Below are 26,243 nucleotides of genomic sequence, written 5' to 3'. Positions count from 1 at the left end.
AAAAAAAAAAAAAAGAAAAGAAAACTTACAAATCTTACACTGGAACTATTAGTTCTGACGCAGAGAAGCTATAATATCAGGTGCCCTACATAACAAAAAGGAAAAAGAAACATTCAAATAAAAAGAGTCTCCTAAATGACCATTACAAAAACTACCCGTCTGGGTAATGAAGATAAATCCATATAATGATTCAGAAGAAAATAGTGATGACCCCAACATAATAGAGATGCCTTCTTCTCCCTTTTAACACTTAGGAGGAGTGAAATCCAAGAAGCCAAGATCAAGATTTTTTGATTTGTCAGAAATGGGTAGAGATTCATTGGAGTGGCAGAGCTTTCTCAGAATAATATTCTATCAATTACAGCCTCAGCAGTAGCTGAACAACACTGCTGCTCCAGCAACACTGAAGATAAAGGTAAATACAGCACGTTCGTTAACTTAAGTACTTCTAACATTCAAACAAAGTAAATCCTCTTATTTAGTTAGAAATTTAAAGTAAAAAAAGCGTAAGATTTTATAATCCTATTCCAATATTACTTCAGATGAAATTATATCTAAGTATATGGTGTAAAGTTTAAGCCCAAAGACACTTAATGATAATATGTTTGTACTCATAAGAATTAAAGATGATTGAAAGTATTATACAGAATGTTGTGCAATATGTGCAAAAGTTGTGCAATCTGTGCAAAAGTTACACAATCAGTTAACAGTAGAGCTTGCATTAGAAACTGTGGAGCAAGTAACATAACAAAATACTGGATACAAAGATGGTGGGTTGGTGGAGTGAGACTCAGTCAGTGGAGAGAAAAAAGAATTCTAGAATCTTCTCTACCATCCTTTCCCAAATGAGAAATGCTACCAAGTATCTGTGAGTGCCACCCAGTTGATAAACTGAAAATTCGTGGTCCTTCGCTGTCGAAAGAGGATGAGTCCAGTTTGGCCTGTGTATATTAAGAGAGGAAATCACTCTCTGAAATAGAACGACCCCATACTGCAGGATCTTCCTCTATCTGTTGGGCACTTTTGAATCTACGTGCACACTCTTTCTTAGATGACGAGGGATGCCCTGTCGTGTTTCTCACCTTTTCTTCCTGTAGCCATTGCCCTAGACTCTTGGTAGCCAGCCAGTGGTTGTAGTCTTTACTGTAATCGAGCACCAGTAAACCTGAAACCTAGAAAGACACAGCTATTTGAAAGCAGTGATCACCAAATATTATCCAACTCTTGCAATTTGAGGGTTAGTATGTATTTGTTTAAGTTTTATTATAGCCACTTACATGAAACTTGGGATTTCGAAGACAAGAAGCGAGAAAGAGGTCATCAACAGTTTCCTTTTAAAATAAATCCTAGCTACTATTTTTGAATTATGGAAGGGAGCAGGCTCACCTGGCTTGCTGAATCTTAAGACTAAGCTTGGACCCCTTCTTGGAATACTGTACTCTGACACCATGGCATTTTTCAATAATTTAATTAACAAGTACTTAATGCACAGGAAAGATAGAAAAATTTTTAATCTACATTTAAAGGATAGCAAGAAATTTGGGAAAAATTAAGAAATAGTGATAACTAAATTAACTAATCAGTTGAAGTCATTCAGAAATAGAATGGGGAAAATAGTGTTGATTTGGAATATAAATTTTGAATTGTTTATATGGTTCATATTCCAAAGATATTATCCAAAATTGTCCTGACCATGAAATCTTCCTGTGCTTACTTTTAGATTGACTTATTAGCAGTCTTTTATTCATCACCTAGAGAGGATAAGATTAACAGGCAAATAATTGATACAGAATTGATTGCCAAACTCTTTTAAAAGGGGATTCCTCCCCAATTCTTATAGCATAGTTGTTATTCAGACGTATAACAATATTTTTCCATATTGTGCCAAGTTTCATCCAATGCATTAAAATTCAAAGTGTTCTGAGAATGTGGAGAAAAGAGAACGCTTCTACACTGTTGGTGGGAATGCAAACTAGTTCAACCTCTACAGAAAACAGGGTAGCGATTCCTAAAAGAACCAGAAATTGACCTTCCATACGATCCAGCAGTTCCCCTTCTGGGAATATACCCGGAGGAACTTAAATCACCCTACAATAAAGATACCTGCTCATGCATGTTTATTGCAGCACAATTTACGATAGCAAAAATATGGAACCAAATGTGCTGCCCATAGAAACTGGATTGGACTTTTTAAAAAGTGGTACATATACACAATGGAATGTTATATGGCCATAAAGAAGAACAAAATTATGAACTTTGCAGCAACCTGGATTATTTAGAGTCTGTAATGCTCAGTGATCTATCACAAAGACAAAGAACAGAGTACCATATGTACTCACTCATAAGCAGACCCCGAGCATTTACCATAATACTATAAGACAGGGATTAGCAGTAGCCGGAAACTGCCACAGGAGGCGGGGAAAGACACGGAACATCAATAAGGATACTTGATCTCAAACCAGGCAAAGTGGGGACCAAAGGTTGGCCCAAATTTTACCTGTATGATGACCACTTGTATACCTAATCTTAAATTGTACCTCACATCTTTAAAATAAAATAACTAAAAATAAAAAATGTCCTGAGAAATGGAACTCAAAATAATATCATTAAAGGTATTCTCATATACCTTGGAATACAGTTAAGTACTTGATTTTAATTGTTTGCACTACAATATTGAGGAGGAAACTTTGCCAACTCTAGATCCTTACAAATAACTCAACAATATTCCTTAAAATTGAGATTTTAAAGAATAATGATCAATGGTACGACCTTGATTCCATCAGACTCCATGCATTTACTGAGTCCCATTTCATCCCGCGCCAGCGTGTCTGGGGCTCCACCATTCCCAATGATAGGATTGACCATTGTCAGAATCTGTCCCTTGTAGGCAGGGTCAGTAATAGCTTCCGGGTACCTGGGTCAACATGCCAAAAAGTCATCAACAGATAATGTATATAGCTACAGAACTATAATCTACATACATGCTCTGAACTACTAAACCCTTGAAAATTGAGAATATAAGGTCAAAATCCAACAAACACATCTCTAGATTTTAGCAAACCTAGGGAAATTGTATGAGACAATGTGTACATTTATACCATGATATGACTGATACAAAAAGAAAAACTGACTCTTAAATACTAAGTTATATTTTCATATATCCTTTATTCTCTCGAATTTTAAGAAAATTTTATGCTTTTAAAAATTCCTTTCTAGGATCTTAATTTTTTCAATACTGCTGCCCTACTCAAAGTATGCATATACTCTGAGGATTCCCCTATTCTACAAGATATCAGTGAGCCCAAACTGGTATTTTCTGTTCAGGGTTGCCAGTTTCACCAGGATATTAACCACCAAAAATTGAAACGTATTTTTTCAAAATCCTTGAGGATACAGAAGAGTATGCTGATTGTGTCAGTGGTAGTTGTATGGGCATATATGTTTGTTAAAACTCATTAGACATTTAAAACAAGTAAGTCAATTTGAATAAAAGAATAACTGAATAAAGTTCATTTTTAAATATTTTAATTTTATAAAGAAGTATGTAAGTTTGGTAGTTATTATCAGCCTAGAAAAAAACATTAATCTCACAAAACTTAACCAGAAGCATTTCTGATTTCTAAACTAAAAGATGCCAAATAACTATTTTTAAAGTACTAAGATGAAATTAGGGGGAAATGCAGGAGGGCTATATTTGAAAGTGTGGGAAGGGAAAAGTAGTAATATAGACACACTTCTTATTCTGATTATAAGAAACATTACTTCTTATTTTACATACATGTATACATACATATATATGTATACATATATAATATCTTATATACACCTTTTCCATACACTGGAATACATTGCAATCAAGGGGTTTTTTTCTGTTTTCTTTCATGTTCACTTTCTGCAAAATGAGTTAAAACACATCCTTTCCATGGATTACTACTGAAAGTGAATTTCATGCCAAGGGGGACAAAATTGACAACCTTGACACCAATAAAGTTCAGCTCAGGCAGTAGTCAACATAAAGTCTTCAACCTCACTGAGACTAACTCCTACCAGAACTAACTTTGTCAACGGAATAGTCAGTCTTTCAGCTCCTCAATCCCTAGGATGACTCAGGTGCTGCGATATTTATCCATCAGCTAATTTCTCAGATGCCTCTCACCTGTCAGGAACTGATCATTTTTTAACACAATATAAATGCATTTCTTGAAGATGAAAAACAAAATAACCTACTTAATTATCAACCACTTTGTTGAGTGAGGCACGCAATGAATGAAAGTAGCATTTCTCACTGAAAAATAGGGTCTGTGGAATAATCTGATAAATAAATGCCTTTTTCTACATCGAAAAAATCTTTAATTCATTTGATTTTACTTCCCTTTCTTCTTTCTTTCCATAAAAGAACTGGCCATTTCCTTTAAACATATGCTTACAATACTCACCAGTAAATGAATAAATACAGCTTGTCCTAGAGAACTGCAGTGTTGGAAGCAAATTAATCCATCAAGTCCTGTTTGACTTTTGTGATGTGACAAGATTTATTGCCCGTAATCTATCACAGAGAAGAAAACTCTAGTGCCCTCCATCATTCTGATCTATATTAAACAGTTGTTTGTTGGCAGGTATATTAACACAGCTAGTAATTAGTGCTGTCGAAAAGCTTAAATAATTGCCTGGTGAAGCAAAACTTTGCAAACAGGTTTCATACACTGTAATTTAATGTTTCACCAGTGGAACTATTTGAAAAACCACCTAACATTCTTCATTTCACACACAGAGGCAAGAGTTTAGGGAAGAATGTGCATGAATAATATAATGGAAGTTTCGTCAATCAATATCTCCAATATCAGTTAACCCAATGCCCCTTTGTCTTTATGAGGCTAACTTGAAAGTCCTTAAATGATTTATCAAATATTTCATAGAAGTTTAGACTCATAGAGTTTCATTGAATCTCTGTTGAAAAATCCTTGAGACAATCTAGTCATGTTTTTTAATGCACATAATTTTTTAAATCCTCAGCTGTAAATTACTATCTAACCTAGCCCTCTCTCTTTTTATATTCGGAAACGAAAACTAAGAAAGATGAAATGATGTACTCATTATTATATAATCATTAGAACTGAGGCCGAAACTTCAGCCTCCCGGTTTCCAGATTAACAAACATTTGCTGACGAGGCTAGACCAGCCACATGATTTTTGTAGCAACTCATCTTTGTTGCCATACATCTGGTAGCAGATCTTAAATACTAAATTTGGCTCACAATTGATAATTATTAGATCTATATATCTACTCACTCATTAATTATTATAAAGCAATAAATGTATATGCCATTTCATCTTTTTCATTAAAGTGCAAAATTATATAAAATAAAAATACCCAAGGATTTTCTCATCTCCTTATAATATCTAGATGTAAATGTTGATTCTTCACTAATGAAAAGGCACTAAAGCACACTACCCATCCTTGTCCCTGCTCTAATTTTCACCTTAATCACATTCAAACCTCTCTTTGCAGAAGCCATCTGGTAATCTCACATGACCTGTGGTCTCACAACCTAAATTTTTAGAATTAATTTTGTTCTTTTATTTTCACAAGGCTGTCAGAGTGTCCATATTTTCTTTCATTTACAATGGCAGAAAGTTCATGTCTATACTCTTTTTTCAGGGATGGCTACAGTAGGCCATACCCAAGGCACAGTGCAATTTTGGGACAATATGCAGTTTTATTATGATGCAGTGATTTCAACTTCCCACTATGAGTGAAATCATCCAGTTATTTCTCTACATAGAGAAGAATAAAACCAGGAATAGAAGCATTACTCACCCTCCTAGGCCAGTATTAAAAACCACTTCACCGGCAACAGAGGAGGGATGGCCAAAGGAGTAACCTTGCATCTTAGTTCCATCTTCCAGGACAATGTGTGCTGTCTGTGCCTAGAGAAACAGTGACATGAATCTTAGCAGAATGCAAAATACATCACACAACTCACACACACACACACACACACACACTCACTCTCTCTCTCTCTCTCTCTCTCTCTCTCTCTCACTCCTCTCTCTCTCTCTCCCCCCCCAAAAAATAAAACATACAAACATAATAAATAAACGCGCAATTTATTTAACGAAACCATACTGACCAAATTTGGAGTTGCTTTCCTGTTCCTTGTCACTTTTCTTCAAATCTATGGCTCTTGTCACCGGCAGGTGTTTTGTTTTGTTTTTCTTGAAATAGGAACTGAAGCATGTCAATACATTGTCTATTCTAAGTCTACTTGTAGAATTGCTGGCAGGCCAAAAATACTTCAATTTAGCTAAAGTGTTATACGTCTGTCTTTTCCCACTTAGTATTCCCTAGCTTGGCTCAAGCATCACTGTAAGGAAAGTTTGTGAATGTGCAAAAAAACACTGTGAATTGTACCACGTAGCCCATCATCACTTTGAGGTTTAGAGCTAGAAGGCATCTTCAAGATTATCTATCGCATTGTGTTCCACAGAGCGCCTGTGTTTGATGGAGTTGTCCCAGGGGCTGCCCTCTCCATACCAGCTTTATGGTCATGAAGAAGCTGAGGCTTTATCGCTCCATTAATACGGATACAAAAGCAAACTGTGAAGCACTCCATGTTGTATTTTGCTTGTTATTATTTACTTATCCCCATGTCTGATTTCTTCTTTAGATGATAGGCATTCTGAATTTAACTATTTTGCCATATTAATCTTTGAAGCATCTCCTACAAATTTCTTGGCTAAGAATAGGAACAGAGAGGTTTATCTAGGAAGCGGACTTTATCCACACTTCATAACTCTAAATTCTATTGCTGAAACTCTGTAAATCTCTCAATTTTCATAAAATTCTAGAAGAAGAAACATGTGTTAACTCGCACTTTGGGAGATAAAATATGGACTCTGTAAAAAAAAAACTCTATAGGACAAACTAATTAGAATATGGTCTTTAAAAAATAAACTATAGCCGGGCTTGGTGGCTCAGCCTGTAATCCTGCGCCTTGGGAGGTTGAGGTGAGTGGATTGTCTGAGCCCGCGGGTTCGAGACCCGCCTGGGCAGCGAGACCTCATCTCTACAATAAATCAAAAAATCAGCCGGGCGTGGTAGCGCATGCCTGTAGTTCCGGCTACTCGGAAGGCTGAGCTGAAGGATCGCCGGAGCCCAGCAGTTCGAGGCTGTGGTGGCCGGGAGCGAACACTGCACTCCAGTCCGGGCGACAGTGAGACTCCAACTCAAAAAATAAATAAATAAATAAACTATAAAGAAAATCATCTCTGCAATAACAGGAAATTTGAATAATAGATGGATACTTGATTATTAGGATTGATGATGGTACTGTGGTTATATTTTTAAGAGACCTTATTTTTAAAAGATATTGTAATATTCAAGGATAAAATACTATGATATAAGAGACTTGCTTCAAAATAACCAGGGGCTAAGGACACAAATAGAGATATAGATGAAACAAATGAGGCCACTTCAACTTGTTGAAGTGAGGGAGATCATTGTGCTTGTCTTATGCAAAGTTTAAGTGTAGTCATTAGAAACAGAAACATACTAATTCTCTACTTCCCTTCTTTTGCAGCTTTAGAACTAGGACCACAGTGTCTAATCCATTCGTATCAGGCCACTCCATCTCCATTCCTACCCTCCCTCCCCCACACACACATTTGGTAGACAGCAGGAACTCAAATGATCTCTAGACCTTTGTTTCTATGTTCCTCCAGCTTTATAAAATGTACTAAATTTTTCAAATGTTAAAATGGAAAAAGTCCATTATTTTTCTATAATAACCTTTTCTGTAGAAATAAGATTCCTCTTTTAGGTTCAAAATGCCTGTGTCTCTGGCCATTACAATGATTCTTTGTTGTCGAAATAGTGTTTTAATTATCTTTAAACCAATATAATGTTTCTAAATATTGTTTATATGTGAGTGTATATGCATATTAACTTACACACAAAACTATTTTACTGTTTCTATTAAAATAGATATGTTTAAGATGTTCCTCTCAACATCTACTTGTTAGTAATTTTATGTTTTTTTAAGACAGAGGTACAACACATGGGTTTCAAGTTTAGATTTCCAAGAAAGATTGAAAAAAGAAAAGTGCTGTACTGCACATTTTATGTGTGTTTGTGTACATGCAGGTGTGAGCATGTGTGTGTTTATAGGCAACATTAACCAAAAGAATTTTGTTCTTTACTGGCTTATCAAATTATCTCTGGGGTTAAGTTTTATTTATAGTCTTGGAAACAGCATTTGAAATCTTCAAGTTTGACATTACCTTTAATTAATTATAGTTTATCTTAATAACCACTACTTTAAAAAAATTTATTTTCAAATGATTCAGTCCAAACAAAACCACAATAATTTGTTTCTTTATTATGAGTGAGTGATAGGCTGGGCATGGTGGCTCTGATTCTAAATTTTGTTTTAGTTTGTAATTTGTTTGTCTAATTACAATTCAAGACAGAAGTTGATAATTTTACCAAGCAACCATAATAATGTTCAGGAGCATATTTCTAAAGGTTATTATAAACCTATTCAAATATCTCTGGTAATAGGTCTCAATAAAAGCTTGTTTATTGAGAAAATCTCCCCAGGTAACTCTGACATGTTTTTCTAGGTGAAACCCTTTGGTTTAAGTAATAAAAATTCACTGTCAAAAATATTTTCTACTGGAAAGATTATTTTTTATTCTTGAGGAAATAATGTGTAACCTACATGTTTTTATAAAATGGAAGGGAAAAGGAAACTTTTTAAGGATAATATGTCACTTTGATAGAACAAAAAATAATAACTGTACTTAGTTGGTAAAACTTGGGTGTGAACTGCAAATTTCAATTGTTCTCTATCAGTTTAGCCTACTCTAAGCCACACCTGCCTAAAATATCACCTTTGCTTATAGTTCTTTTTTGCATTTCTCTATCTTCTTCCTATCTGAGCATTTCAAATTGTCTGATCTCTGGGTTAGACACTATCTAATTATTTTAAAGAAGGGTAAAAATTAACATAAGCAAATCCAATTCTTGTTAGCTTGCTCCTACAACTCTCTTTGGTATTTTTCTTTTCTCTCACTATGGACCTAGTTTTCTACTTAGCTTTCCGTCTTCTAAAGATATATTTGAAGAGACATTTACTATTGCCTGAAATAGTCCCTGAGATTGAGTTCAATATGTCTTTTTGCTTCTTTAATTATATTTTTGGTCCTTTTGACAGTTTTTATAGATCTTCCAATCCTCTTTCATGCTACACATTATATTGTTACAAGGCCTCTGTTTATTGCCTGTAGTACTCTTTATATTCCTTTTAACTACATTGGCCTCCGATGAGTTTAAAATGATGAGTACCAATTGACTTATCTATGAATTGATGGAAGAACTCTGAACAAAGAGCTATTATTTGGAATCCTTTCTTCTAGCGAACAGTACCCCAAATGCTATTTCAGTTCAATGAGTCCAAAAAGAAATCACCTTGTTACCACCAAAAGATATTTTAATAGCCTCAGTCCTAGTAGATAGAAGTCCATAGCCTGGGAATTAGGTGATAACATGAAATCATAATTTAAATACCTCCTGAAAGCACAAAGGAAATCCTAATGAAGAGGCACATGTATACTTGTAGGATGTCAGGAAAAGAAAAGATTACATAAATATGAGATCTACGGAATAAAGGTTCTTATCATGACACAATCCCTATGTTTTTAATAAAAATGCATATGCCAGTAAGACCATTTAGAAATTCAAGTCTCAGCCATCACTGAACTCCTACTGTGTGTTAAGCACCTTGCTAGGCTCCGGAAACACATGGATGAATGCTTCCAGTTCCCTCGCCTAATAAAGTTTACCAGTCCTACACAGTGCAGGTAAAGCTATCTTTCTTAAACATTCATTGGATAATACTTATCTAAATTCCTCAATTAGCTTCTGTCAAATGTTGAATTTAGCATTTTTTCCTAGCCTAGGCTGGAAGTGGTAACTTTCAAGTTACATAAATAATAAAAGGGTTAGACGTGGGCCTGGATTAAGAAAAAACTTTTGAGAAGAATATCACTGAGGCATCACTGAAACATCTGAAAATATAAGGATAAATAAAATATTATCCTTTTCTTTGAAAGCTTTATCATTAAAGAATGTGCCCGTGCTTTAAGTAATAAAAAAATTAAAACTTCAATAAAGAAACTTCTGTTACATTCTGAATTTAAAATCCAAAATTTAGACTTCTTGTGTTTCCTTAACTGTCATTTTTTTGGAGAAACTTAGCTTGATCTCCTTTTTAAAAATGTAATGTGCCTCCCCACCCCCCATCTCATTAGTCTGCTCTTTCTTCATAGCACCCACTGCCTTCTAAAATACTATCTAACATCTTCTGTGTTATCTGCCTTATTCCCTCTGGAAAGTGAACTTCATGTGGGCAGAGTATTGGGTCTGTTTCACTCACTAATGTGAAATGCCTACTTCAATGAATAGCACAGAGCAGACAATTAATTAAGCTTTGTTCACCCTTTAGTGAAATTACTTTAGTCAGATAATCTGCTAACTGTTTAGCAGAGTACTGCAAAATGATTAAATAATGAATTTGGTAAAAGGGGGAAATTTATGCTCTCTTACCTCACACCCATCCTCCCCATTATTTATTTTAACACTTAATACTAAACATGTATTTTTGTTTTGTTTTGTTTTGTTTTGTTTTTTGAGTTAGAGTCTCACTCTGTCGCCCAGATTGGAGTGCAGTGGCCGCTCCTGGCCACGGCAGCCTCGACCTGCTGGGCTCCGGCGATCCTTCCACCTCAGCCTTCTAAGTAGCTGGAACTACAGGCGTGCACTACCACACCCAGCTAATTTTTTTGATTTATTGTAGATGAGGTCTTGCCAAGTTGCCCAGGCGGGTCTCAAACCCGCGGGCTCAGGCAATCCACTCACCTCCACCTCCCAAAGGCTCGGGATGACAGGCTGAGCCTCCAAGCCCGGCTTGTATTTTTCATATTATACTTTTAACCACATTTCAAATTCTTACTTTATTTGTCTTATTTTTTATTGAACCGCTTCTTAAAACGCAGATATCTAGTTGAATATGTTTCCAGTCTTTGTTAGTTTTACAAATATTTCAGGTCCCAAAATATTAAGTTTCTTGGAGATTCCCTTCCTTAGCATCTTTTCCTAGCCTATGTTGGAAGTAATAACTTTCAAGTCACATCAGGTCCTATAGGCCAGACAATAAGGTTACTTAATTAATATTCCAGTTAAAAACAGCTCCGCCTCGGAAGGCTGAGGCGGGATTATCGCCGAAGCCCAGTAGGTCGAGGCCGCCGTGGGCCTGATTGTGCCACTGCACTCCAGCCCGGGTGACAGAGGGAGACTCCAACTCCAAAAATAAAAATAAAAATAAAATAAATAAAAATAAAAATAGTTCCACTTCATCACACAGCGTCGAACAATTACTAATAATGATGATAATGACTAAAAAAGAGTCACCTATTTCCTTCTAGAATTAACTCCGCGTTGCAGGATATTGTGCTGACACCACCTAAGCGGAAAGCCTCATCATCACTTACCTCTTAATTATTCTGCCTGCCTTCAGTCCCTCCCCACTTCTACCCGTCCTATGCAGAGCAGTTGTTATTTTTCTTAAACGTTCATGGGATAACTCTTATCCAAATTCCTCAGTCGACATCCAAAGTTCCCTCTGCTGATCCACTCTCTATATAATACTGTCCACCTCTCTATGTCAATCCTTTGTGCATAAGTGTTGTCTGTTTACATCCTGGTTATTCCTCCTGGTGCCCATGATGTGTTCTCAAAGATCCCTCAGGTCCAAATTAATCACTGATCTTCTTGTTCTCCCACTGCATTCAGTGAATACTGTTTGTGTGTTGCTTGGTGTTTTAATTGCCTCAGGTTATTAGTCTGCCCTACTAGATTGAGACTTCTGAAAGAGAAAGCACAATGTCTAATTCAACTTTATATCCCCACACAAATAGCCCACTGCTGTTTGCACAGTCATGTGGTCACTACATACTTGGTGAATGCATAGAAATATGGTTCATTAAGTGATATTAGGAGGTTACAATGTTGACACTATGATATTTCAAAATAATTACTTGATGTCCACCGACTTCTGATTATTTTTACTTATTTTCACTTTCTCCTCTTAACAGCAAAGACAGATATTCTACATAGGTGTAGTTTGTGCTAAAAGATAGAAGACGAAAACAATGAATAATTTGAGGCTAGGTAGCAAGTACTTCCCAGCAAGTACCTTAGGCTTTCACATACCAAACAGGTGTCCTACAGGTAATACCTTCAGAAGAAGAGTCTAGAAGTTGATTTCCAAATCTTGCGGTTGCTATTTCCTCATGAATTTATATTAGCAATATTATATCTATTAGTAATATTATATTATTAATATCATTTTATTAGTAATATTATTAATGATCTATGTTATCTAGAAATCTAATCCTCCATCACTAGAGAAAAGGAATAAAACTGAATTCAATACATATAACCCGATCATTCTCTTTTCTCTCAACTTTTCATACAAAATGCTGCCAAATTTTACTATCTGTCAGCAGTAAATGTATTTGTTTAAATCACTGATGTGCTCTCATACATACAATATTGCATTTCTATATCAAATTCCCTACAATTTTGTAACTAATAATTAGCCTATTTTGTCTCTATTAAAAAACTGAACTTATGTTTTTACTGTTATTGTTTGATTGAGGTTTTATATATAATGCTGGCACAGCCTTGAAATACTACAAATATTTTGCTAATTTTTCTCTAGCCTGAGTCCATATGTTAAAGCATTTCCTTTAAAAACAAATTAGAATACTAATATTTTTTAAAAGTAAAAAATAACAGTTCTCAAGCATGTCTTGTGGAAGCAGATTGACCTGTCACTGTCTTATTTCTACCTTTTGCCATTACTTTGAGACTCTATAAAGACATAAACCAGGTTGCATATGTTTATTTATGACTATTAAAGTCTATGTGCAGTTACACAAATAAATTTAGTACTTGGATTTGAATAGTACATTTCTACTGTTCTGGGAAAGGTATTTTTCTTTAAATAGGATTATGAAGCCACATTGAAAAAAATAGAATTTGGGAGCTCACTGTGTCATTGAGGACACCCTGATCATCTATCTATGAAATCCTTAATAATACTATGCATGAATGTGGTGAGCACCATCTCTAAAGCTATTAATGGGTTTTCTCATCTAATCCTCACAAAAAACAATGAAGTAGGTGATATTGAGATGTCCATTTACATTTGAGTTAACTGAGCCTTAAAGAAGTAAAGATCATTCCACTAGCAGTTGGAGACCGGTGGTTTCTAGACCCAATCAGTCTGACTTATTACCTCTTTTTCTTTTTCTAAGTTTACTTCTATTTCTGCTTTCCAACTTTTTAAAGTGGGAATTAAAAAGTAATTTAAGCATGAACTCTAAATTTATTTACAACTTTAATTCAAAATTGTCATGGATAAGCCACAATAGGCCCAGGTCAACAAAGAACTACCTATTTATAAATCTGTAAATTTTGCCATAGTGAAATGTCAAGTCATTAATTATATCCTGTATTCTGAAAAGAGCCAGCAGGTTTGAAAACTATTCACATTGATTCTAGGCCCTTGAGTCCTTCAGCTTTCAAAACCGTTAGAGCCATAGATGCTGTGATGGGTAAGGAGATCTGCCTTTCAAACTACCTTCAGGAAGGACTTACTGCCTTGCTCTGAGGAGTGAGGTCAATGGACCATCTCCTGCTGTCAATTTTTTCCAGGCCTATCTCAGCTGCAGAGAGCTGCCTTACTCCATGATCTTCCTGGCACACGCCATACCCAATGACTGAGTCAGGCGGGGACATAAAGGCCCAGGTCCAGTGCTGGAAATGCTGATAACAAGAGTTTCCCATCAGGTTAGCCAAGACTTTGTCAAACCTGCATCACAGTTCACCTCTCGACCCAATTCTACTTCCTAAAGCATCATCGACGCTCCCTGAACATCATCTCAGTGTTTGTTTCCAGAGACCCTGATTCATGATAGGTACTTTGACCAAATGGTCAGTCAAAGTCCTTGGCCAAAGCTAATGTTACTTTCAAGTTGCCCCATGTTCAAGAGTAGAGCCCACATGTGCACATTCACTTTATTTGGGCCACTAAGCACAAATTCAGCATGTCAGTGCCTAATAAAATTCATACAGGGAGAAAGAGTCAGAGTCAGAGTGAGAGCAAGAGAGAGAGGCAGAAGGAGGAGGAGAGAGAGGAAGAGAAGAGATTTTTTTCTATATTTTCTAAAAATCTCATGACTTACCCTGTGTCTACAATTAACAACATTATCTTTCTCCACCACTTCAGAACTGTCTGTATGTGTGTCTTCACTCACCCATGTAATTATATTTGTAAAACATATAAACAAGCCCCCCAAAAATAAGCCAAGGATTGTAGCCAATATGGATATCAAGAACAATGTGCAAAAACTAGTTTCCAATCGCAGTCTGACATTCTTTAGACTAGAGTATATAGATATTAGGTATCTAGGAGCCAGTAAGTTTATAGAATAAGTAATCAGAAATTGTGTTCCCTTGTTACTTTACATGAATGTTAAGAGTAAAGATTGAAATTATTTGTCTCCATGACCTAGTGATACTAAATGTTACTTTTATTTGCAAATTTATTGGAGGAACTTTCATAAAAATTATAGAGTTTTCTGCACATGATATTTAAATGGATTCAAACTAAATTTTAATATACAGAGTGCCAAAAAATGTATGCACATTTTAAGAAATAAAAAAACTATATTCAAATTGTAATACTCAATATGCAATGTGCCAATAACAAAAGATGAATACAAGTCACGTTTGACTTCTGCAATTACAAGAGGTGCTCAAAGTGGTTACCATCAGTGTCCAGACACTTCGGATTACAGCAGACTGCAGCAGTACCATGCATCCAAAGCACAGTACCATGCATCCAAAACATATCACGAATGCATGCGATTGCTAGATGTGCTGAAGGCTCTGTAGTGTACTCACGCCTCCTTTGTCGTTGTGCTTCCACCATGTTCTCGAATTTCAAATACGGCTTCAAAACAGTCTTACACTACTCAAGAGATAACCATGCTTCTGCCATCTTCTTTGACTGCCCGGCCTCTCGCATGGTGACTCTAGCATTCATTTGATTAATACTGTCTTTTGAGTGAATGTTGTACTACACATTGCTACAATAATTCAATTCAACTTGAAAAAGTATTACATAGAGGACATCTCTTAAAATGTGTATGCTTCTTTTGGCATTTACTTACTCAAGAGCTCATTTATATACTGAACTTTATATATACGTGTGTGTGTGTGTGTGTGTGTGTGTGTGTGTGTGTGTGTGTGTATAAATACATTTTAAGAGATGTTCTCTATGTATTATTTTTAGTTACGCTGGTGGTAACCACTTTGAGCACCTCTTGTAATTGCAGAAGTCAAACGTGATTTGTATTCATCATTTGTTATTGCTGTATATCGAGTATTACAATTTTAACATAACTTTTTTCTTTCTTAAAATGTGTATACATTTTTGGCATCTTCTGTATATGAGTCAATTTTTTATTTTTTACTTTCTAACTTTATTTGATACTTTTTCTCTAAATTAAACTGAATTACAAAAATATTTATGTGATCCCCATTCTTGTTTACTTTGTAAATGGGCATTCTAAAGTGACTTTGATGTTGCATTTTTTTAATATTTGTAAAACCTGGGGATTCCTTTATAAATTATCAGTAATTTTTACAAAAATACATTTCTCCGAGGATGTGTCTATAAATAGAAATTTCTATAAATGCTCAATGGTCATCTGTTGGTTTTTCTGCTATAGATGTCGGTACTATTGTTTCACTGTTGTCATAAAATACTTTGTTTTTCTAATGATGTTACAACATATAAAATACAGCAAGAAGATCTGGCATTTCTCCAAACATCTCATCTCTTTAGGGCATTTAATTTTTCCTCAATATTAAGATTAATTGTAAACCTACATTTAAGGTTCTATTCTGTTTCCAAGTAAGATGGTTGATTAGCTTTATGAGACCACAAATAAATGACTGAATTTTGTACTTATTGCTCTCAGTTTTAGATCAAGTTTAAAGGGGTAGATGTTTCACAGCATTTTACAGGATAAGAACAAAGCAACAACTATTAATGGGAGTCATACAGCTACAGTCCCCTTCAAAAAGCTTTGAAAATGTGTTCCTGGTGCTATGCTAAACTGAGTTAGAAGGCTGAGTCTTAGAAAGAAATGATCAAAACTCAAACATAATTTATAATTTAATTTGTAAGAGTTTCTGAAACATCTTAGTGTGTATTATTATTGTTAGGCTTTTACTTTGAATTCAGTATTATGTTATTAAAAATTATCTACTTCTTGTTCATGTATTGTCCACAACCAAGCATCATTCTAAGCTAATTTTTAAGATATTGATCCTTTACTTTGAGTCAGTTTTCTGTAGGTCTTTTATTTCGAGACTAGAAACAAGTCAAAACGAGACTTTTCTTGCAGTCTAAAATTACATTAGACTTTTGCATATGTGGAGTCTACAGAACTATATAAGAAAGAAATTCATTGAAAACTGAATAGCATGTTTTATTACAAACAGATGACAATATTTTGGTTGAAGTGGAAGAAATATGTCAACTTATAAACAGCATTGCCCTAAAATGTCCTATTTATAGAATTGCTGATAGTCATATAGCAGAAATCCTCTTTTTCTAAAATTTAAACCACCTGTCCTCAAAATGTAACAACAAATGAAAAAGAAATGAAAAATCAAATCTGTGTTGCATTGAGATATATTTCAGTATATAAATGAGCTCTTGAGTAAGCAATAAAACAATAGCAAAAGAAATGATTTAGAACATTCTGAAGTCAGGTTAAACAACAATTATGGCTTCATATATATAAGCACAATAACAAAATGTCAAATTAAAAAGATGCATCTGGTGTTTGAGGTCTGATTAAAATTCTGGCAGAATTTGCTATATTATTTGCATGCAAAAACAGACATACATGTGTCCTTGTGTTCACTGCAGCTTCACATATCTGTGAAGTTTCTTCTCTAGGGCATGAGAATTCACTAGTAAAATGTTAAAGCTGTTTCAACAATAAAGTCCATAAAAGATTTGAAAAAAATATAGAAAGATATTAATCCCCTTAGACTAGTAGTAGAAATGAAAATAATTTACTCTAGGAATCTTTATTGCTGTTCATTCATAAAACTATGTAAATGATTCACATATCAGAAACAGTAGAATCCCCACAAGTTTATTTCATCAGGGCCTTAAGCTATATAACATATTTGATTTCTGGCTTACCTGATGTTTTTTAGTTATTGTTCACCTCAGGACACACCCTCTTAAGAAATAAATCTGAACCAAGTCTTGAAAAATAGCAAACCCAAAACCAGAATTTATTTCAGATAATTATTGTGTAGATAATATGGTAAGAAATTAAAATTATGAAATGTTTTATATTAATAAGTGAAATCTTATTTTTCATTCTTGGAGTTATGCTATTAAATTATGAATACTGAAAATTCAGAATTACAGAACGATTTGTCTTTAGCATATTTAATGAGAACTGAAGGTCCAACACTTCAAGATTCGAAGTAATGTGTCAGCAACAATCAATTAAGCCTTACAACACTCTAGGTTAATAGTCTTTCAACATCCTAAGTTAATATTAAGTTATTGGCCTTTAGTTAAATATAAGCCAATGTTGGGAGGGAAATCCACAAGGTTAATTTACTTGGATACTTCTAGGCATTTATAAACAAAAGATTCAGATTCATGAGTAATGTTTATTCTGGTTTTGTTTTTCATTTTAAATAAAATATAGCACTTATAAGAGCTCCATCCCAAAATATGTTCATAAAGTGTAGGTTTATTAATAAACACTTACTGAACATCTGCTATGTGGCAAGTTGTTCTGAATCAAGAAAACAACAATATTGTAAGCTAATTTTCACTGTATCATAATAAATGAACATGGTCTACATCATAGAAAAAAAATGTGTTCAGTAAAATCCTATAATGATATAGCAACACCATTGTTTCATTTATGAGAACTTCACATTACTCAATTACCTCTCTATGTAATTTAAAATGTCATTGTATGACATCTAATGAATCAAGAAAAAAAGAGAAGGAAAGCATAGTAGCCCGAAAATATTCGTATAAGTTGAACTCATTTTGACCACATGAAATAAAAATCAAGTGTAAGCTAAAAATGACTAGGGCTGAGGAGCCTGACACCAGCTTTGACCCTGGTCCATGCAGCTCTCTTCAAGCCTCGGTCATTGTAAAGAAATTACTAGAGAAGATACTAGTCACATCAAGGGTCGTCCTTGTAGCATAGCAAACTCCTCCTGCAGCTTTGAAATAAACTCTGGTGTGATCACTGCAAAAGAGACACTGAAAACTTTCTGTGCACCCCTCAGCCTTTGGAACAAGTTGCAAATATGCATGGGGATATATGAGCAGAGGAAGAGTCTCCATTTTTGTAGCAGTAAGACCTGATGTCCTGGGAATGCAAACGCATGCACCTCTTTGGAAAACAGTGTGGTGATTTCTGAAAAAACTAGACATTGACATTTCATATGACCCATCAATCCCCCTACTGAGAATCTACCTGGAGGAACTCAAATCATTCTACAAAAAAGATACCTGCACATGCATGTTAACTGCAGCACTGTTTACAGTGCCAAAAACATGGAACCAACAGTGCTGCCCATTGAAACTGGACTGGATTTTTTTAAATATGGTACATTTACCTAACAGAATATTACACAGCCATAAAGAAAAACAAACATATCGACTTCACAGCAACTTGGAAGGATTTAGAGTCTTATCATACTCAGTGACCTGCCATAGAAACAAAGAACAGAGCAAAGGACAGAGTACCACACATTCTCACTCATAAGCGGACCCTGAACATTTACCATAATACTGTAAGAAAGGGATTGGCAGTAGCAGGGTACTGCGGGGGTGAGGGTGGAAAATACACAACATCAATCAGGGAAGCTGATTTCAAACCAGGTGAAGTGGAGACCAAAGGGAGGCCCGAATTTTACCTGTACAATAACCACTTGTATACCTAATCCTGAATCCTACCCCATATCTTTAAAATAAATAAAAAGGCCTAATGTCACCTCTGGACCCTCAATCAGAAAGTCTGGCTAAGTATGAGCAAATCTGAACTTAAGGGAGAGGGAGAGGGAAGCTTAGGTCAAGCATAGAGATTCGTGCTCGTCCCTTAGGCAACTGCCAAGTCAAACTTCTTATCTTCTGCTCCAGGGCTGGGTTAAGGGTATGCCAAGGGGGGTACCTAGTGCAGAGCAATGAAGGGGGCACACCATGATCCTGACAGTGAGAGAGAGCCACCTTAAATTTTGCACCCAGTTATCTCAATCGCCTCACTCTTGTCTAGGCTGTTTGACCTATAGATTGTTCAAGAGATTGTTCACAAAGCACAACATGTCAAAGCACCGTTGATGACAACAAAAGAGTCTATATCTTTAAAAAGGAGGATATAGAAAGTGGAGAACATAAACTAAAATATTCAGAAAAAAGACCACTCCCCAATCAGAAAAATATTGTGCACAAAAAATATGTAAGTTATCCATCATCCAAACTCATTCTCCAACAGCTCATTTGGGCTGAAGCAATTTATCATTTCAAAGATTTAGATTACCATGGATGAAATCTAGCCCTAAAATGCATCTACATGTAGAAAAAGCCTAAAAAAATAGTTATTCTTAAAAGTATGTGATAAACTTATACCTACTCTAAGAAGTGCAAAGAGGCTCCAATATAATAATGGATTCTGTTTCCCATGAATATTTTTAAAACCACTACAATATAACTAAATGATTATAATTGTGGGAGTTTTCATAGTTGCCAATTTCTAATCAAATGACAATAGCTCCTCAAGATTGTGCTAAATAGATGCTTCTTGTTGAAATCAGAATATAAAACCTTACAAAATGAATGCCTTTCAAATGAAATAATGACTCTCGGGGCTCATTTGTATCTGAAGTACCAGAGAGGACACTTGGACTCTTGGGTTCCTGGCTTAACTATAATGCAGGTCACCATTTTTAAAAATGAGTGAATTAATGTTAGAAACAGTACATATTGAACTCTTTTCTATTCATAGTAAACTTAACCTTTTCAATTTAATACCTTTGATTTCCAAATTCATTTGCAAGTAAAAATAAAACTATTTAGTCTTGGTGACTTTCCAAGACTTATGAATTCAGAATTTTTAAATTTGTAAGTTACTTATTTCTATCTATTATTCTTCTTATATACTTCCATGGAAAATGTTCCGTGTTCATTAAATAATGAATGAATGAATGAAATAGCATGTTATGATGCATATCTTGCATTTTGGAGCCTAATTTGTCATACTGCAAAAAAGATTATTTTTACTTCAGAGTCCTCAAGTCTGATTCATTATTTTAAAAAATCTTCCTAGAGGTAGGTTTACTATTAAGGCAAAGGTAAAAGAATCAATATTATAAATATTTGAGAATCCTTATAAAATATTTTGTCATTATAATAACTTGTATTTCATAAAAATCATGAGGATGCTCTGATCTAATCCTCTAATAAGGCCTTCTAATAAAATGTATAGAACAGAATTACTTTAAGTGCCTAATTTTTTCATTAAAGTATTTTATTGGTTTTTAAGCATTGATTATGTATGACGATCACATAATCCTTTGAGTAAATTAGGAATCATTTCCACACCACAGATGACAAATTTAGGTGCAGAGAATATGTGACTTGACCAAGGTCAGAGCATTAAGAAATGCTTAACAGGGGTTAGAAACCAGATCTTAGGCCAGGTGTGGAGGCTCACACCTATAATCCTAGCACCTTGGGTAGCAGAGGCAAGAGGATTGCCTTTACCCAGGGGTTCGAGACAAGCCTAGGCAACTTGGCAAGACTTTGTTTCTACAATAAGTAAAAAAGTAGCTGGGCGTGGTGGTACGCACCTATAGTTCCGGCTACTTGGAAGGTTGAGGCGGAAAGATCACCTGAGCCTAGCAAGTTGAGGCTGTGGTGGCCATGAGTGTGCCACTGCACTCCAGTATGGGTAACAGAATGAGACTTTGACTCACCCCCACCCCAAAAAAACCCAGATATTTTTATTCCCCATCCAGAGCATTCTCTACTACACTGTTGCAAATAGCTCAACGTAAGAATGAGAGCCGAACATTTTCAGTACTAATAGAAAATGATTATGGTCTCTAAAACTTTCAGATCTTATGGTTGTTGATCATTTATCCCCTTAAGAGTTGATACTTTCTTTAAAATATAGACCCCCTTGAAATGCTTTCCTGTAATTAAGATGCACCTATGTCAAATTGGCAAAGCACACTCTACAAATATTAGCCACAAACAAATACGCAAAGAAAGGCCACATAAAAATAAAAGTGCGTCACTGCTGTCGTCAAACTTTCCCTCTCTGTCTCTGCCAAGAAGCAAAGGAAAAGTGACCTCCAAGGGCTTCGAAAAAGCAACATGATTTACAGGGCAATGATTACAGATCTGACCACAGGGTGTCTTTCACAATCCATTTACTATCTATAACTAGCCATAATGCTACTAACCTTTAGTGACCGTCCTCACGGCCCTTTACTGACCATTATGTAACTACTTATTAATGATTTTAACAATCTTTAAAATATGATGCTCTTCTAAAAAGAGTAAATTTGGATATATCGTTTTAAGAAAGTTGAGTTTTAAAAAGTGATGGCAGAAAGAAAAGTAGGTAGAGAACGACTTCAAAATAAGTGAATAATAGCACAAGTCTCCATGGACTGCTCTATCAAATTTTAATTCACTGTTGGGAACTTCAAGAATTCCTATTTTTTTGTACCTGGCATTCTTCCAAAACTCTGGCCAGTAATGATTGAGTGTGAGTAATGGCTTTTACACCACAAAATGATGGCTTGTTCCTCCTACAAATTTGTCATTCCTAGCTATGCGCTGTGGCAGCCCTTGAAAGAGATCTGTCACCATGAGCTAGAAGAACTGTTTTCACAGAGGTCCATCCACATAATTAGACTGTTTTGTTGTGGTTGTGGTTGTATGGAGTACTTATTGTGATCCTGGGGGATTGTCTTCTAATCTCAGATGCATCTATGCCATTTTAAGTAGTCACTCAATTTGTTCCTGGCATCCACCAGAGACACACCTATACTTAACTATCTACTTCTGTGTGAAAAAAAAGTTATTCCAAGTGACCCACATTTGAAGTATTAGGAGACATGTATAATCATCGGTGATATTATTTTCATTTTTGTTTATTTTTTTCTGAGGTGATGTATGAGTATACTTAAGGTGTTAATAATGCTAAACTGAAACCAAATATGCATTCCCAAAGTTTCCATTTAGGTAGTATGCCTTTGATGACGGTTTAGAATATTCTCCTTTCCATCTCTTGCTATGATCAAACTAAATCCAAGAAATTTTTTTAAATTTAAGACAATAGTTTCCTATACTCCTGTGAGAATCTTCTCAATGTGAAAGGCTGAAGCTGTTAACATGTCACTGATGCTATGACCTGTGTTCTCTCCATTCTCCCAAACTTAGGCTAGTCTCTCTCTCTCTCTCTCTCTCTCTCTCTCTCTCTCTCTCTCTCTCTCTCTCTTTCTCCCCCTCTCTCTGTCTCTCTCTCTCTCTCTCTCTCTTCCCTTCTCTCCCTCTCTCACCCTCTCTCCCTCCTCTTCCCCTTCTCTCTTCCTGTCTCTGTGTCTCCATCATTCTTCCTCTCCTTTACTTCTATGCCTTTCCCACTCCTATTCCTTCCCTACTCCTATCCCTGGAGACCGCAGGAATCTGTAGATATTTCTTAGCCCTGCAAGTGTCAGGACTAAAACCCCACTGAAGCCTGACTTGAGCAACTGAAGCAGAAGCATCTGGAAGATTTTTAATCAACCCTGTAAGCATGTAAAGTATAAGCAGAACACTCAAAAGTATTAGAGCCTACTTTTACATCAACAGCTAGAGGTTTTGTTTTATTTTTTATTTCACATTTTATAGCCTTTACTACTAAGAGGCAATATAATTAAAGTTTACTGTGATTACTTAAACTTTACATTCACTAAAGATAATTTTTACTTGGGAAAGTTTCCCTGGAGTAATTTCAAATTCTCTGGTAATAAATGTTTTCGTAATGTTATAGGAAGGCATACAGGTTCCTATAGGAATTTCATAATTCAGCAGTAGGGAGTGAAGGGAAGGGCGAAGTGTGTTCCCTTCCTGAATTTGTCCCTTCAATTTTAGATACATGTGTAAGGACAGAATTATCAGCTGCCATTTACCTCACAGTGTTTTGATCTGCAAAATGAAAAAAAATAATAATAAATTTGTCCTTCTAAAATAATAACTAAAAGGAAAAAAAGTAAAGCAGTGTCTACATGATGACCTGTAAATATCATAATTACATAGTCCTTTTCTTTCTTTTTTTTTTTTTTTTTTTTGGAATCAAAGTCTCACTCTGTTGGCCATACTGGAGTGTGGTGGCACATTCATGGCCACTGCAGTCTTGATCTGCTGGTTTCAGGAGATCCTTTAGCTTCAGCTTTCCAAGTAACTGGAACTAAAAGGTGTGTGCCACCATGCCCTGGCTATATTTTTTTTTTTTTTTTATAAATACAAGGTCTCACCATGTTGCCAGGCTAATCTAGAACCCATAAGCTCAAGCATTCCTCTTCCCTCCACCTCCCAAAGTGCTGGAATGACAGGCGTGGGACACCATGCCTGGCTCAAAATTTTTTAAATGATATTTCAAAAGAGAAAACATTTCAGCAAGCCCTATTTTCAGAACAGGATCTTAACACACTATATACTGTGATGTGGCTCTTACACACAAGCAACTCCATCTGCTGAACCCAAAATGATGAGCAAAAGCATCGAAGAACAGAAAAAGCAACCTATGGTGGCTTTTTAAAACGTTTCTTTTTCTAAGCAGTGCACCGACATTTTACATGTTCCCAGGAATTGTGACCATACTTTATGCTGGGTAAAAATTACTATAATTTTTCTCAGAGAAGATAAAAATGAGCATTTGCTAAATCAGTAGGCTCTATAGTAAAACAAATATTAATACTTTAGAACTCTATTCACAGTAGAATAAAGATTTTGAATTCCCAAAGAAACCTGAGCCCTTGCCATTTTCTGCCTGGAAAAAGCCCATGGAAACTACATGTAGTAAAAAGGACCTCCAAATAAACTTTTCTCCCCAAATATAGAGTAGACTTATCTATGTTATTTCGGTGGTTAGTAGAACACATTCAAAACTATAGTTTCTTGGTAAGGGATGCCTTTGCTTCTACATCCCCTATAATTTTATCAGAAATAATTAATATTACCTTGACAGAAAGGAGCCTGATGCCGGGTCTTGAAAATTTCCATGGTTGGTGTGCAGTCACACTGGTAAAGCCAGGACCGATCTTCAGGGTCCTTACCACTTTGCAAGCTGTCAAAATTCTCGTCATTTTGAAGATGATTTGTGACTACAGTTGGATGAAATCACATATATTGTATGAGACTTTTATGAAACTTTTTAATGCATGTAAAAGAAAGCTGGTGTGCAGTCCGTGGTGAAGGCTGACCACACAGCAAACTTTAGCTTTCCATTCATTCTGCCATTAAATGTCTTCAACCACTGCTCCTCCTTCTCTTAGCTCCTCCTCCCAAGGTAATGTCCAGAGTTGTTCCGTGGACATGTAATACAAATTGCAACACATCAAATACTACCTTCTCCTGCTGAAATAATGCTAGTGTTGTAGAAAACCGGTCATCTATCAAAGGAATTGCTTATGCAGCTGAACAGAATGACCTAGACATCATGGACAACTTTAGGAATATCATCTATCCTAAAGAGTAGAAGCTATCTAATAACACTAAGGATCAAAGGATCTTACTTGTGTTAGATGTGATGCGCAATTTGCCTCAAAAGAGGTTTGGGGTTCTCAGAGAAACCTGAGTCCTTGCCATTTTCTGCTTGGAAAAATAAATCAGTGGAAACTACATGTAGTAAAAACAGATATCAGAATAAACTTTTCTCCCCCATTATAGAGTAAACCTATCTACATTATTTCTGGGGTTAATAAAAGAGTATATTGTATTCTTACTATTGAATTGTTCTGTGTTCCAAATTCAAAGCAACCAATAATATCAAGTAAAACACAGCTGAAACAAAGTTTATACTCCTCGTAAGTTTCTCAAATTTGTAAAAAGTTTGTGAAACAGTGGCAAGCACTGACTTTAATATAAGCTCTATTTCTTTTTTTTATAAATTTTTAAATTTTAAATATGTGGGGTACAATGGGTTAGGTATATAAATGTTCATTATGCGGTACGCTTGTTGATGAGGTGTGTCCCCTGCCCCTTCCCTTATAAGCACCATTTCTAAGTCAAGATTTTTTAGTTATTAGAATGTTTCATATAGAATTTATGCTCCAACCTGAGCAAAACTGATTCCCTTAACCCTCAAGTCCCATGCTCAATAAGGCAGTCGAAGGGTCTCCTTGGCTGGTGGAAGATCTCACTTAAGTCGTGTGTCTATGTAGAACAGGAAGACTTGCAGCATCGTCCTTTGACAACCTTGCAAAGGAGGCCAAGGAATGAAAGCATGAACCCTCATTCCTAAGACTCCCCATAGCAGAAAAGATGACCTAGACTGGCAAAGAGACTGTGAACTTCACTGAAACAGAACCAGGGTTGGATAGAGGGTGGAGAGTGGGGATGATTTTTTTTTTTAGGGAACAAAGTTTAAGCTAAATCTTCTGTATTAATGTATTCATGCATAAACATACTCTGATTTCAAAGTACTTCACAGCTCCTGGTGATAGAAAGCTAAACAAGATGGTCTCATACTAATGTATAAAAGTAGTTAATAAAATGATTAATGCCATGGAAGTATGCCCAGATCCAATAGGAAAATAAACAAATGAGGCGGGGAAGAGAGATGAAGCTCCTTGTACACACCCAGTAAAGCTTAAGTGGGGTTTATGTTGAACCGTGTTATACCGAAGGATGTAAGCACTGCTTTTAGATGGGGGGGAGGGGAGGAGGGACAGAAGGGATAGCATGAGCAGTAGTGTAGAGGCATGAAGTCATGCAGCATATTTAAAAAAAACAAAACCTATGCACAGGGCACGAGATGAGTAAGAGAGCAGCCACCAT

The 26,243-nt window shown here is 35.7% G+C and overlaps 1 protein-coding gene across 1 annotated transcript in view; it reads right to left on the bottom strand.

Moving 5' to 3' along the window:
• CPS1 (carbamoyl-phosphate synthase 1) overlaps positions 1-24,743 on the bottom strand; it is a 116,680-nt gene extending 91,937 nt beyond the window's left edge. Inside the window, exons 1-4 of the mRNA XM_008063502.2 lie at positions 24,425-24,743; positions 5,819-5,928; positions 2,770-2,914; positions 1,083-1,172 (exon numbers count right to left, since the gene is read on the bottom strand). Coding sequence (XP_008061693.1) covers positions 1,083-1,172; positions 2,770-2,914; positions 5,819-5,928; positions 24,425-24,550 — 471 coding nt within the window. The 5' untranslated portion in view covers positions 24,551-24,743. The remainder of the gene's footprint in view (positions 1-1,082; positions 1,173-2,769; positions 2,915-5,818; positions 5,929-24,424) is intronic.
• Between the last annotated feature and the right edge of the window lie 1,500 nt (positions 24,744-26,243).

Source organism: Carlito syrichta, unplaced genomic scaffold (genome assembly GCF_000164805.1).
Source record: "Carlito syrichta isolate Samal-C Ts95f unplaced genomic scaffold, Tarsius_syrichta-2.0.1 Scaffold306879, whole genome shotgun sequence".
Lineage (NCBI taxonomy): Eukaryota > Metazoa > Chordata > Mammalia > Primates > Tarsiidae > Carlito > Carlito syrichta.
The sequence above is the reverse complement of the archived record's forward strand: the minus strand, read 5'-3'. Positions and strand labels throughout refer to the sequence as shown.